At 44.7% G+C, this 15,602-nt stretch overlaps 1 protein-coding gene across 5 annotated transcripts in view; it reads right to left on the bottom strand.

Annotated features, from left to right (window-relative positions):
• Positions 1-224: 224 nt before the first annotated feature.
• The window catches only part of LOC143214373 (FERM, ARHGEF and pleckstrin domain-containing protein 2), a 39,613-nt gene continuing 24,235 nt past the window's right edge, over positions 225-15,602 (bottom strand). The window contains exons 12-21 of one of the 5 annotated variants that reach the window (XM_076435348.1): positions 4,875-5,026; positions 4,696-4,785; positions 4,051-4,426; positions 3,724-3,833; positions 3,510-3,650; positions 3,274-3,428; positions 2,786-2,907; positions 2,424-2,599; positions 2,095-2,354; positions 225-2,003 (exon numbers count right to left, since the gene is read on the bottom strand). In XM_076435348.1, coding sequence (XP_076291463.1) covers positions 1,970-2,003; positions 2,095-2,354; positions 2,424-2,599; positions 2,786-2,907; positions 3,274-3,428; positions 3,510-3,650; positions 3,724-3,833; positions 4,051-4,426; positions 4,696-4,785; positions 4,875-5,026 — 1,616 coding nt within the window. In that variant the 3' untranslated portion in view covers positions 225-1,969. Of the gene's footprint in view, positions 2,004-2,094; positions 2,355-2,423; positions 2,600-2,785; positions 2,908-3,273; positions 3,429-3,509; positions 3,651-3,723; positions 3,834-4,050; positions 4,427-4,695; positions 4,786-4,874; positions 5,027-8,279; positions 13,297-15,602 lie in introns of those variants that run through there. The other 4 variants (XM_076435349.1, XM_076435353.1, XM_076435350.1 and 1 more) reach the window with 4 other exon arrangements.

Below are 15,602 nucleotides of genomic sequence, written 5' to 3'. Positions count from 1 at the left end.
CTTTGGTCTCGTTCTGTTCTTTGAACGCACGAGAAACTGCATTCTCCTGAGAAACGCTTTTCTCAGGAGAATGCAGAAAGCACAGAGATTGAGATTAACAAAAATTAAGATCTCCATTTTTTTTTAGCAAGAAATTCAACCGGGGATCTCGATGGTCGTGTTCATCCAAGATCACTCGAGAGCAAGGACACATTAAAAAGTGGAAAATGAAATTGTTTCACATGTTCTTTGCACAACACGATCAGCTGAGAGCGTCAATGTGTACGTTTATTGCGGAATATTGATACATAATGTTACATAACGGCATACATTTCGAGTTCACGTTATGAAACTCGCTTCCATTGGCAAAAGCGGTACTATTCTGTCTTTTCTTTTTTTTTGCGAATGTCTGCTGTGTTTTTTGTTATCTTTGTTAAATAAACGTACGAGCGCTGAACGATTGCGGTCCGACATTCTGATCTTGTCAATACAATTCTTCTTAGTCGAGTATAAAACTAATTCTTTCTTCTCTTATCTTTTCATATATATATATAGAATATGTGTATATATATATATTAATTAATTAAATCCTATGTTATAACAAAACAATCGGAGCAACTGAAAAACAGATAACCATTAACCTGTTAACCGGGGAGGACGAGTCGATCGTTCGCCTCCCATGATCACTTCCGGTAACAAAATTCGTTTTCTCACTCGGTCACCTAAAAGCGATTACCGTTAACTTTGTAATATCTATATCAGTCTACGTTGTTCCGCGAGTCGAGTGAAACACGACGTCGATTCACCGAATAGTCGCCCGTTTAACAGGTTGCATGATCGATATTGGTTCGTTCTCTCGGTTTCGTGCGACGCACTCGTTCAAGATAATTCAAGGTGAACCTGCAGAACAGCTCTACCTACCCTCCAATGATGTTTAGATATGTTGTAAAAATCGATATTTTGAACATCTTTTCCCTTTGCACATTTGCGGCGGTCTCTGAAGCTGTTCCGCAGATACGCCTAATTCTAATCTCAACAAAAACGATCACCGGAAGAACACTTTAGTTCGATTAACGGGGGAAACAACAACTCCGCGAGTGCGCGTCTTCAACAACCGATCGGTAATCTAATAACGAGGGGAGCTAACGCTAACCGAAATTATTGTCTTTTTCCTAAGACATGGATCATCGAACGAATCTAATTGGAAAATTGGTCCAAGGTTTCGCGCGCGTCGCAACGGCAGCAGCCTCGTCGAGGCGTCGTATCGCAACGAAGGACGACGTACATTACACTGACCAACGATAATTTCCTGCGCAGCACATTAAAATCTCTAAACAAACAAAAATCCATACTCGTCGGACAGTGTTTATGGCTGTGGTCGCCGCGAGCGCGCTTATCGCGCGCGTCCATCGAATGCACAGAGTCTCGAAAAGAAAACGGGCGATACGCTTAGGTCTAAAGAAATCTATTTACACGCCGACTATCACTGTTATCGCGTGTCAGCGGTGTCGCGGTACAAGGAAACGCGATCCGATTTGTCTCTATCGACGCTAAAACTACCGGATCCTCTAATCCGATCTGTTCCATGATTTCTTCCTTAAACGTCGCCGACATTGTAAAGATGCCTCTGGCGAGAATCGCCGAATATGATAAAAAACGTGGGTCCGAATAAATGCAGTCTCGTTGGTTTCACAAGGCAAACCAGTCGCTTCTAGCGCTGGGTAGTTCTAGCGTCAGCGTCGGAATTCAATGGGGAAATATAAATGCTTCCTCCTACAGTCTTCGTCTTCCGTACACACGACTTCGTTTGATTGTCGATTATGTTTTTTGATCTTGATCTATTTCTGCTCAGTCCACAAGTAAGGCCGCACAGTTTCCGTGTCCTGATTTACTCTCCGAAGACGTCGAAATTTCCCTTATCTAATATACTATCTCTTATAACCGAATACGCCGATAATATCTTTCCTCCTCGTTGAAGCTAACGGACTTATTACTGCGCCGCGCTCCGAATCACCTCCATCCACCTGGAAAACGTGAAATGTCCTCAACATGTTCTTCCACTTGTTTTTATTTCTTTCAAACTATTCATTTTACCCTGAAGAACTCGACCCTCACCTGCCGAAGGTATAATCGCTCTCAGCGCGGAAGAAGTAGACGTGGTTCTTGAACTGCAGCTTGAACACAAAGTCCTTGTTGATGCAGTCCTTCTCGGAGGGTGTGGTCACGGTGTAGCCTAACAGCGGCAGGCTGGCCAACGGGAAGTCGTCCTGGTGGGACTTATAGAAGAACAGGCAGAAATCCGTGAACACGACCCAGAGCTTTTGCCAACCGTTACTGTTCTTGAATTTCCGCAACAGAAATCCGCTGAGTTGGTTCTGAAACGAGGACACGATACTGTATCATCCAAGTTCCTTTTCGAAGGTTCAATGGACAAGTGGACTCACTTGGAACGCTCGCAACCGATCGCTGTAGCTGATGCTGGTGTTCCGATGCCAACAGACGTGCACGGTCATGTTGTTCCTCTGGGACTCCTTCACGGTCCCACAGCTACCTCTGTTGCCCTCGGAGCCGATGCCGTCCCCCATTTCATCCGCGGAGCCTAAAACTTCGTTGGATCGTCCTTGGATTAATATTTTATCATTAGACTGAGGATCTTTATGCAAAATAAAAATTGTCGACATCAGCAGACTGATGGGTTAGACCCAAATATTAAATTAGAGCCGTATAGAAAGCAAGAGCAGCAAGCACCGCCCATTGTAGACAAGCTCCGCCCACCGCACGCATAGAGAACAAGGTATCCACTTACTGGAGGACTGCAAATTCAAGTAGGGCAATTTGGGATCCGCGTCGGCCTGCACGATCGCCATGTTCAGGTCCTCTAACCATCGCTTCTTCTCCTCCTCGTTGATGGCCGAGACCGTCAGCGGCCTGCAAACAGTTAAACCATAGTGAGACAGCTCATAGTCAATTGCAGCCAGTCAGCTGAAGACGTTCCACGCATTCCGACGAACCAAACACGAGGCCAATTGACCTTTTAATAGCGACACACGGCTCCTTTTGACGCCTCGTTATGGTCAATGATTCTATTAACTCTTTGCGGTCGAAGTCCGCGCTAGACAACGCTAAGTTTAGTGTTGGATGTTAATGGAACATTAGAAGAATGTAGAATATGATACTTCGGTTAACAGAAATATACAGGGTGGAATATGTAAAACGTCGTGACATCTCGCTTGCACTGAAAGTTGTTGAAACTTGCTTACTCAGATTGTTTTAATTAATTAATGGCGCACTCACTGATTCCCTGGAGCTTCGATCACGAACGCGAAGTCCGCGCCGGTCTTCTTGTCGCTCTCGCGGATCTTCATGCCCTTTAACGGCATCTGACCATGCACTCGGAAACATTGAGCTCGTTGTTGAGTGCGGAATGCGTACAGTAACACGTCCGAAAACTGGTAAACAATTAGAGGATTGGTTAAAGACGCTCGCTTTTCTTAAATTCTGTCTATTGTTGTTCGATCAAAGTATATTACCAGAAAGAACATTCTCTGTTGGAAGCCCTTGCGACTGTACTTCTGCAGGCAGCCTTGTCTAATAAACCTGCGACCCTCCTGGACCAGATTGTCAAACCCGCCGATGTCCCGTTGCATCTCGTGTAGCTGAACCATGTTTTCCTACAGAGATACAAGACAATTAGCTCAATGGCGCACGAGAAAGTGAAAAAACGGTAAGATCTTGATAGGTTACAGCCTGATTGATGATGCTGAGACCCTCTAGCAACGTCTCGCCCAGTCTATCCCTGGCTGCCAAGCAGTCCTCAAAGTCCGTGTGATCCTTCGGGTAATGGTCCAGCAGTCCTGGAAGGTAGGAAAATTTTGATTAACCGGATGTTTCCATTCTACTATATGATTTGTTTCATTTTACAGTAATAAATTTCATATCATTAAACAGTAAAGTAAACAAAATTAATTTCGCTATTTTTAAGTGAACTGCGAGATTGCGAACGTCATTAATCGATCAGTTGTTCCGGGGCCGCAAGGCTGTTCGAAGGAGACCGACAGGATAGAGCATTACCATCTATAATACAGTTGTAATGCAACAACCGTTGCAACGGCTTCAAGAGGAACGAAGTCAGCGGCAGATAGCAGTGCTTCTGCTCCTCGAAGTCGCGGCAGAGTTGATCGAAACGACGGGAGGTTCTCGTGCAGTATTCCATCTTCTCGAGGACCTGTATCAGGTTCTCCAGGTATTGATCGTAAAGCGGCAGCACGTTCAGCATAGTGTTGTAAAGGAAATCGCCGATGTTGTGACGCGCGTTGCTCTCCCATCGTGCCAGCCTAGCCTCCATCTCTTGAAGGCAGGGACCGTGGACGTCCGCTAACAGCTCGATCAGCGAAACCACCGACTCACCCTCCAACTCCGCCTCCCGGGACACCTCCTCGCGGAACCACTGCCAACAAAACGATATTCGAATCAGTGCTAAGCCCATTACAAATTCTCCATCATTGGTGAACGCTCCGGTGCACATTCCATCCGATATTACACAGTCTCCAATTGGAAACCTCGATCCAAAACCCATCTTCGTCCCTAACTCAAATTGAAAACCGTAGCAACCGATCAGGTTTTTTACTTTAGGAAAGTTGTATTGGGTTGCTGCGCATGAAATGTTTGATTTTTAACGGGAACATTAAACATGTTAAATTAGTATGCTTAACTTACCACATTTATCACGTCGAGGTCCTTCTTGTAGGTTCGTTCGGTCATCAGCAACTCCTTGGCTATGTAATACGCCTTGTCCGTGGGCCATCTCTGTACAAATACATTCAACATACCGTAAACATTGAGACGAGTGTTTGTGTGAACATTTGCCAAATAAAAAATCGAAATAAAATGCTAACCTTGGCCTTCCTGATCTCGGTGTCCTCGACCTCGCCGTTCCTGATGACCTGCTTCACCGGGCTAAGGTCCGGCGTGTCGACCGAGCTCGTTTTTTCGCTGGCGAACACCGAATTGTTGTTCTCCGGTTTCTTCGGGGTCCCCGGCTTATTATCTGTAAACGAAGGAGAGTCAGAGAGGGAATTCCTATGGACGCGGCCCTGAACCACAAACAGCGAAAAGACCACGGCTCGAGAAAAACGAGTACGGTACGAGTAAACGCAAAGAAGAGTGAACAGAGAGAGAAAGAGAAAGAGAGAGAGAGAGAGTGAGTGAGAGTGGGTGAGACCGTGACAGAGAGAAACGAGAACGCGCTCTCTCGAGAAGATGAGGAGGCAGAGAAAGTGAGAGGATGTCGCATGCAGAACGGTGCACCGAACTGGCTATCCGGCGACGTCTTTCGGACGTTCGTCCCCGCGACGTCGGGGAACGAGAACAACCCCCCTTGGGAATGATGATCACACTGTGCAACGCGCGCTCTTGGACCCCTAGCTCTCTGAATTTACTTTCGTTACTCGCGTGCAGCGACAAACTTGACTCTCAAGCGGCCCGCAAGCTTTTCAAGATAACCGCGTTTCGGAAACGCCACAGTTTGTTGTACAGTGTTATCTCTCGCTGATGGAATAAACAATAAATCGGTTTTTTCGCTACTCTGGGATGCACGTGCGAAGTGGTAAATTGTTTCTCGGTCGAATGCACACACATCTACCGCGTGTTCTCAACGAAATCGGAATAACGCTCCCGCAACTTGGGAGAAACACGTGCTCTGTTGGATAAAATTGTTAGACTGCCGATGAACAATTTTGAATGACGCAAATTTGTTTAGATCGATCGAACCGACTCTGAGAAGAGTTTACTTTTAAAATATGCAGAAACAAATTCAGAACCAACAAAATGATGACTTAAAGACCCCGGTGGTTCGATGTGGACATCCGCAGTCTGTAACACATATAATCGAGGAGAATATAATTCGCGGACATGCTGTACCGCGAGTCGGACGAGTGCCTCCTACGACGTGCAGCTAACGCATGCTAATTAAAAGTCGTGTGCAAACGTGTGAACATTCCGCTTTTCGAATGCATAATTTTCTGTAGAAATATTTGATCGTGCACAGTATGTCAAAGTCACGGTGCAAGTCAAAGAGCCGTTCTCTTTAAAAAGTGAATCGAAAACGTAGTACAACCGTTATCTGCTGGCGTACGGTGCAACGAAACTCGCGAGCGTGTCTGCAGCTGCGAATCGATGAGACTTTGGCAGACTGCCGAGACAAGAGTAACCTCATCCCACCTAAATTACGGGCTGAAATTTTGGCACGGTCTGCCAATTCATAAATATTAAAATCAAATAGTTCTTCAACGTTTCCGACCGATTTTTTCGAGTGAAATTAATCTGTCTCGACTTGCACCAAGATTTGCGACGCACTCTGCGAATCGAGGAAGCCATTCAGTGGTTGCATTCACTGGCAAACAGCAACATAGTCGTCTACACGGAGAAATCTGGTGCTACCGAGCAGCAACCGAACGTGTCGACTCGCAAAACGAATATGTAGCAGAAAAAAATTATAACGACGAACAAGAACGACAACAACAGTAAGAGAGCAAGAATAGTAGCGATAATAATAAATATAATAACGAACGCATCACTGACAGTAAAGATTAGGCACTGTTGGGGATTACTCACACATGGTTATTTGTCATCCGGCCGACCAACGAATCCGGGAGTGCGATAAAAAGATACGGTAATAAAGATCGGGAAGAGGAGGATTCGCGGGGACCGGAAGAACGCGTGTCGAACGCTAAACGAAACTGAATATCGAGAGAAACGAGGTAAAAGGGATGAAAAGTGACACAGAGAAAGGCGGAGAGAGAAAGAGAGAGAGATATGAAAGGCAGAAGGTTGGAAAGCGGAAGACGATATCGGGGGTGGACGCCGAGTCACTCAACAATTAGTAATTTTGCCATTTCTGCGTAATTTCGTTCAAACTGCAACCCTCGAAGATATTAATCTCGAGGCTACGGATTTTATGCATTTGATTAAATTAATCTCTAATGTCTAATTAATCATTAATCTCTAATGTGTGAGTTAAAGTGAACTATTCTGAATTGTCCTTTTACAGTCGTTCTTAAAATCGAGTTTCATAAAAAAAAGGATATCGCCAAAAAATTTGAACAAAGACGCTTCATTTCGAAGCACGTGGCACCCATTTTAATAACGTATGGGTCGGAGCAAACCCGACGTCCGCCGGGCGCGCCGCAGTTCCCGAGGGTGAACAGAGACACACATCGAGAACATAAACGTTTCGTCGATCCTTTCATGGGAGGAGAGAAGCGTGAAACGAACGTCGAGATGGAAAAACGAAATCTCGTCGGAGAACCAAAAAAAAACCAAAAATAGAAGGAAAACGGAAACGATACGAGAAACTTGTGGAGTCACACACAGAAGATCTCCGAGGCCACACACACTTGTCTCGCTTTGTATATAATTTATTATTATCATAATTGATGTATCAATAAATCGATAATGTACAATAGATTCCCTACGCTTGAAAAGTTGTCTTTTCCCATCCCTCGAAACGCCGTGATTTTTCCCCGTTATAGAATTTTCTTTTCTCCAACTAACCACCCCCACCCTCACCCGAGAATCTTGTTCATTCTCCCCCACCCTCCCCCCTCTCCTCCCGCCCACAACACAAACCGTTGTCTTTTTGAAAGACGCCCCCCCCCATCGGTGTGTTCATCGAACACATGGTGGACAACAAATTGTTCGTGTCGAGACAACAATCGTTGTCCACGCGTATTGTAAAAATGTCTTAATTTCCCTCTTTATATTCTTTTTTTTTGTTTTCTTACGAATAGTCCAATAACAGGGGGTGGGGAGGAAGGGGGGAATCACCGCCGCGCGTATATATACGGACCGTGTATATATATATATATGTATAGATTCATATGTATATATGTATACGTATGTATAGTTTGAACATATATATAGAGTTAACGAGTACGGTATGTCGACGAGCGACCGAGGGGATAAAAGAGAGTAATAACATCGGAGAACGGTCCGATCGAGCGTGTGTTCCTCCTCGTCCTCCTGCTCTCTTTCGAGGGAAGAATGGCGAACTTTCAAAAGTGCCGGCCGATTTTGGAAATCGTCCTGCTCCTTCGACACGGCGAACCCTTCACAGTTTTTCAGTTCTTTTCGCCGGGAAAATGCGCAGGAGCTTTTTGGGGGAAACGTGGAAGCGCGATCGTCGGCGGATCTTTATGCGAAGAACAATTCTTGGTCGGAGACAGTTCGAATTTGGAAAAACAATATCATGACCATGTACGAGTGACAGGATGTATGTACGTCAGAATCTATGTTCAATTACGGAATGAATTTTTCGTGTAATGTGTGTTGCTGAAAGTTTCGAGGACGACACTGGATTGTCGATTTTTGTGCGATTATAATCTCTCATAAGTATCTTCAAATCAGACTGCGGATTTCTACGCAGACCTATGCGAATCAAATAGGAAGTTGTTCTCTTTAACAGTTTTATTGATTATTCTTGAATTCATGCAATCCCTCTGTCGTTTGAAGTGACACCCATTTGAATCGCAAATGCATAAAATCCGCAGCCTGGTTATCACTGTGGTAAAATCGAACTTTACATTGTCGACGTGACTAAAAAGATGACTTTGATTGTACAGGATTCTGCAGAGTGCAATCTACACGTTAAGAAAACGGGATAGAAAAAGTATGAATCATTTTTATGGACCACGGAGGTTTGTGCGAGTTTGTGCTAGTATCAGTACAGTCTGTAAAATCTACAGACCGAAGGCGAAGAGTAAAAAGTCTCTAGAAACGAAAAGATTCGAGTGCATCTCTAGTTTCGAAAGAAATTTGTTGGTCACTTTTGGAAGATTCCGCGATCTTCTGTTACAGACGCATAAAGGATCCACCGATCCAGCGATCTCCGAGAAGAAACGCGTGTACAGGAACCCCGTTTCCAGACCGTCCTCGGAATCCGTCGAACGACGCTCGTAAAAAGTTTATAAAAGGCTCTCGAGTGAGTGTGCATCTAGTCGGTCGAGTTGTTCGAACGAGAAACTGAGAGGGACGCGTACCACGTCAAAAGAATTTCCCTGTATCGTGTATTTGGCACTGATTTCTATGCTGAAGAATCGATAGCGTCACCGCTCGATCATCGAAACGCTGGCGGCGGAATGAATTCGTTAAAATGGTATCGAAACGGTCCAACCAAGCAGACGTTGTAAAATTCTATCAAAATCTGTGTTCGTCTTACGCTCGCTATTCGCCCTTTGCACTCGAATGACGTCTCTGAGACGCCACTAAAAATGATCATGCTAGATCCAGTATGGTAAACTTGTTGCATTCGATGAATTACTAAAACTTCATATCGCTCTTCTCGTTCATAAAATGTTAATATGAAGGGTTAAACGAATTTCTGCAATTTTTTTGGTACCATGGACTTTGTTATGGGTAGGATAAAATAATCCTTGTGCAAATTCTTTGTTTCTATCTCGAGAATGTTTCTACCATTTTGACCAGTGCCAGTGAATCAACGCTACGCGAGTTAGGAGTCTCGGGCACGATACAGGGCAAGTTTTCAGTTCCGTTTTTGCAAACGTTTGGCACTTCCGGTCGCGAAACGGGGTCCTGCGGTGGACCGAGAGATCTCTGGGACGAGCTGGAGGAGGAACAGAGATCGATTCGGCCGCGAACACCTGGAACAAGGCCACATTAGAGAGCGAGGTATGAAAAAGGGTGGAAAGGTCGAAACGTAGATAATAGATTCGGAGAGAGAGAGAGAGAGAGAGAGAGAAAAAGAGAATGAGAGAAAGACAAAGAGAAAGAAAGAGAGAGGGACATGTACAATGTTACACAGTGATAATACGCATACATGTTGGAAAGTATGACTGGCCACAATGGTTGGTCGTGTGAATGTGAGAATCAGTCGAGGTGCTCAGTCGTGGCTCTGTCACGGAACAGAATCGGGGAAGTCCTTTCGCAGGACGACTTCCGGTTTACGGGGTCAATGTGTGTCGGGAGGCGAGTGACAGGCGACAAACAGACGATCGTCGGTGGTTTAGTTTGATCGTGAGAAAAAGGGGAGTTCGCTACGTAATGGTTCACAGACAAAGTTCGGCAGTAATCGAGACTCCAGAGAAACGAATTCGAGAGAAAAACTCGACTCGAGACCGTCGAATGAAATCACTGTGTACACGCTCTGATCTAGTTCCATCTTCGCGGGCTTCGACCGACTGGAGACTTCGTTCCAGCTGGAAAATTGCCTTGGGAACAAAATCGCACGCGAACACGACTCTTTGATTCGAAGGACCTTCGTTTCAGTCGAATAGGAAAGCGTCTTTCGGGAGAATCGTCGTCAAATTCGAATCGATTCTGCACACTTTCGAGAGGATCAAATGTCCTAACACATTGAACGTCAGAGAAACAAGCCTTAGGTAGGAACATTATCGTGTTACAAAACAAATGATTTCATTTTTATAGTGTGAACCATATACAGGATGTTTGACAGTGTTATGTTTCCTTGAAAGGGATGACGATTGACTGAATCACCCCTATCAAAGGGGTATAACATTCTTGAAACACTCTGTATATGTATTATTATTTCACGTGGCTTCATGGTAGTGTGTTCCTGCCTTAACTAATCTCTTGACCAGACTTGAGTTGAATATAACAAGACTGTGGATCCGTATGTTAAATAAAAATTGTGTTATTATAAATAAAATGGTATTGCCTCTTGTAATGATTTTAGCAAGTCGAAAATAATACACCAATCTTCTGTCTCTACACGTTTGTATTCGATCATTTTTCTGATAAACGCGTAAAATCCGCAGTCTCTAAATAGAACTCGCGTGTTCAATGCGTTAAGTTGATCTTCGAAGGAGACGCGAGAGGAGAAAATAGTTGTCTCGAAAATTTGGACTTGGCAGGAAGAACGTGCCGAACTCTGGTAACTTCCGGCGCCTCGTTTGCGTGTGTTTTGTGCGTGCTTGCGTGGGTGCACGATGCGGGGAGAAGTCGAGTACCACACTGCAGCCAGAGATGTGAGTCTGTAGAATCGGCGTCGTGCGTCCCGTTCCGATCGATTATGATTATGCACACGCGATCGTCGGGGATTCATCGGGCGATTGTTGGTTTGACTAGAAACGGAACGAAAGTGTTTCTACTTCGTGTACGACTTCGCCGTGAGTTCACATCTCCGCGCGCAAAAACAGGAAACAAACAGGATCGAACACGGAAAACTACACACCTAGATGGGGGAAAACTATCATAGTTCCTCGGGCAAATGACATCCGCGGATGTCGAATCTACGCTCTGCCTCTTAACGGGTTCACTACCACCCTCACAGATATGTGACGGCCATAATCTCTCGTACCTCAGCACAGTCAAATGAACTTTATACACTTTGCTGTTTAAAATCATCATTAGACTGCGGAACTTTATGCAAAATAAAATTTTTATACATTAACCGCAGGCTACAGGAGCTAAGTAACAATTAACTGATCTCATTAATAATTTCAATATGTCTATTTTAAATTGCACCTACTTCTAGATAATTGATACTTTGTAAATGATGTAAAAAGTAGATATTATTTTATCTTGATAATGTTCTTTATCTCAAGAGCGTGGAATGCTTGAGATTTTCGTGAGACAGAGCGTAGAATTGTTTGATCGAGAGGAAGATCGAGCTCGCGTCGGAAATGTGCCGAGAGTCGGAAGGGGCCGCTGATGATCTACACCGATCGCTACCGTGATCTATAATATATCTTCTAAAGGTGCGGGGTGCAGGCACAAGTGGCAATGGTCGCAGAGATCCGCCCGAGAAACGCGAAATTCAGAGGCACAACAACCAACAAATTATCGATCCGTCATCGAAAATAATTATTGGACTGTGATTCTCTCTTCGAGTACAGATTCCCATGGACCGAATCGTAATCTCTGATTACAAGAAACGACTTGAATCTTCAGATTTTTTAAAGTTTTCTGAAAACTTTTAAAACTATCTCGACTTTAAAAACATTGGTGGAGTAAAGTTTCTCTAAAATTCGGAACACGGTAAAACGTTTTAAAAGATCCAGTCCGATTTCCACGAGACGATCCATAGAAATCCGCAGGACAAATTCTGAAAAATTACACCTCTCTCTCTCTCAAAATGTAAAGCGACAGAGAAAACCGACTTTTAGATTTTTCGACGCCCCGAAATCGATTGGAATCGTTGGTTATCGAAACGCAGAATTATTGGACCGCGTTTATTATATAAAAAGTTATTTCATAGATCCCTGAACATGAATAACAAGTTCAATCGTGAACCAACAACTCACCCCCAATAATACAATCTAATAATCCCAGTCAGGAATTTTTTGTGGCAAAAAAATAAAATTGCATACTCGAACGAAACGAAGAGGATGGATCAATTTCCGGGCGGTTCTCGGCGACAAAGGGTGCAAATAGTGGTCGCGCAACTAGAGGTGCCTAACGAGATCGGAGAAAAGAGGAAGAGAAAGAAAAAGAGACAGAGAAACAGAGAGGGGCTGTGGGAGAGGCAAGGGGGCTGTGAAGATCGATCGAGCCTCCAAAGAAGCGTCTATCGATCGTGCGAGCCGAAATATCTCTCGGCAACGTTCCGATTCGATCCCGAGATGGCTCGGAGTAGATCATGATCTTTCTCAAGGTGTCACGGAGAGAGGATTCTCCGTCGATCGCGACGGAATCATCAGAACCAAAATTCGTATCTTCCACCTCCGAATATAAAAGATGAAACATGGAGAAGATGGCTCGAACGACACCGTGACGCGTTTGAAATGCCACGTGGCGCACTTCCGGTTTTCCGCCACGTGCGCAGACGTTGTTTCGTGTGCGACACATTATTTTTCTAAAGTAATGTAAAATACTTTTAGTGCTCCCCGTAAACGTAGTGTTAACCAAACGCGTTGTCACGACAATGGAACGCATAGAAAATGCATCGGAAGAAGTACGTCCGGAAAATTGTGTGTTTGGTCGTTCCAGGGTCGGGAGAGCCAGGTTTTTAGTCTCAGGTCAGGTTCGACGTTCCGGATCGTTAGAAAACGGGCGCACGATACGATGATTAATTACGGAGCGACGCATTTGTAATAATATAGTTTGTGTGTGTCGGGTAACTCGGCGAGCAGCGTGGTACTTGTTTGATCTCTGTTCGGGCCCGCAACAGTGTGTGTCTTTTTCTCTCTCAACGTGGGTACGCCGGTATGAACCGGTTGGTGAGGGTGCGTGGCGTTGCGTGAACCATTACGTTACGAATCTGCGCCACGCGCATTGGCACGTGCCAAGCCGGCGAGTTCACGTAGCCGTTCGCATAGCTCCAACGATTGTTCGATTCACCACCTGTCGATAAAGCACACAGTATAGAGAACAGGTTGTTGGACCAGCAGACTATGGCTTTTTTCCCGGGAAAGGACCACCGAGGAACACCGATGACCGCACCCAGAAACTATATACTAACCACTCCATAATCGGCCTTTGTCGTTATTAGACTGCGGATCTTCGTGCGAAATCAAAGTTGTTCGAATCAATTGCGACGCGACCCAAAATTTCATTCCTCCTTTTGTTATTTGAACTCAAAACTTGCTGTACCATTATCCAAACTATTTTTACATTACTAATTTTGATTGTATCTAATAAATTGCTGAACATTTCATGTAAAATAAAAGTACTTATGTAGAATGAAAACGTTTGATTTTGGAGTTAAAGTAACTTCGAGTGTTAATGAATCTAATTGATGTTCCTAATTTTCTTAATCTGTCTTCTGCTTCAGCATTTGCCCATTTTTGTCGTGCATAATATCCGCAGTCTAGATTACTAGATTACTTGATAATTATATCAACGATTTTGTAAATAATCGATCGTTGTTCAGTTACTTATTGTTTGAGTTGTTCGTTACTCGGTTCCGTAAGCGAATAAAAATGTTTGAAATGCCCCTAGGAATTGACTAGAATGTTCGCCGATGAAATTATGGAGTCATTAGCGTGTTAGCTCTCTCGGTTATTTTTCTATAGCTATGTTCACGTTACAACGATTCTACTAGTGTAAATAGACGAAGGGGGTGGGGCGAGATAGAAGTGCCCGCCCCCACAGCCCCAGTAATCGAGCGCCTACCGTATCGAAGAGACCCGGAGTGAGATAGATACCCATTTCGATCGTCGATGTATCTCAGGTGTCCTTGGGTTAAAAATTCGAAACCTTTATTGGAAAACAGATGGTAAAAAGGAGTTGTGTCTTATCCCTCTTTCATTCTGTCATTCTCTCGCGATCATACACTCCCTCTTTCTCTCCTCCTCGCACACAATCCCTCTCGAAACACTCGCATGAACGTCGATCGATCCTCTGACTACCCGCGCGCTGGCGAATATTCGAAATGTTTAACAAAAGAAATCTTATCGGGGCATCGGAATGAATAAGGATTCATACAGTGAACGTATCTGTGATAGAGTGAGTAGAAGTGAAGATCTATTAACACGTTGAACGCAACGGTGGTCATCGGTGACCGGTGCTGTAGAATTACTTAAAAGAGCCACTGATCCTTGCAACGCGTAGAAATATTCAGGGAAAGTGTCCATTAAAAACATAATTGAATATGATAATTGAGTCAGCACGTGTGTAGACATTGGTCGTCGTTCCTCATTAACGAGTGTTCTATATCGACGAGAGGGCAACGGAGTGAAACGACAACGTGGGACGATCGGCATAACCGTACCAGTTACCTGCCATATATTTTACCTGTCTAATACCTTGATCCCTATCGCAGGTAGGCATCACGACCTCTTTGCATGCTAACTTCTTACGTCTAGGATTCTTAAATACACGCTATGGAGACGCGCCCACGCTACCATCCCGTAGGCGCGCGACGTTCTTTAATCGTAAACGAGTACAGTGTTCAGTCGTTTGCTAAAAAGGCCCGCGCGAGCTGCCGTTCATCGCGACGATTACAACAACGAATACTCGCCGAAATCCGGATCTTCCAGATTTCGCAGCGAGCCGAATTGACGATGGATCTCTACGCGGAAGGTGAACCGAAAACGTGGGAAAACACGACACCCGATGTATATCGGAATACTCTTATCAAAAGGATAGACTCGTGCGATTCTAGAAACCTGTATAAACGAACCGTTTAAGTGCTGGTTCCAGACGTCAAAATCTCGAAACCCGTACACGCTTGTCCAGGTCGTCGATCGGGTTACAGGTACAGAAGGTGGTAGGATAAACGACGACTCGCACGGGCCCCTTGACGAGAGGATAGAAACCGATCGACCGGCTCGAGGTTCTCGCGATTCTCGCGAAACCGTCTCGGTCGCGACGAGTCGAATCCCCGTCGCTTCTTAGAACTTCCGAGCGAATTGACTGTCTGCTCGCTGCCCTGGAAGCGGCACGGGTTGCCCGCTGGAGCAATATTCTGAGGGAAGTCGCATTGGAGAAAGAAATAGAGTGGCTCTTAAAGTAAAGTGAAGTAAATGACCTCCTATCCTAGCTCTCGAGTTTGACAGAGCACAATAATCCCAATCTGTGACCACGCCTATTCGAGAATGTTGTTTCAAGGCAAATATGTAGAGATGGAACAATATAAATGACCTCCTACCTCCTTCTCTAACTTTAGAGTTCCATGAATGGGCGTGGCTTGTTGCTCTCGATTTGAC

This window comes from Lasioglossum baleicum, chromosome 12, assembly GCF_051020765.1.
Source record: "Lasioglossum baleicum chromosome 12, iyLasBale1, whole genome shotgun sequence".
NCBI lineage: Eukaryota > Metazoa > Arthropoda > Insecta > Hymenoptera > Halictidae > Lasioglossum > Lasioglossum baleicum.
Note: the sequence above shows the minus strand (reverse complement) of the source record. Positions and strands in the feature narration are given on the sequence as shown.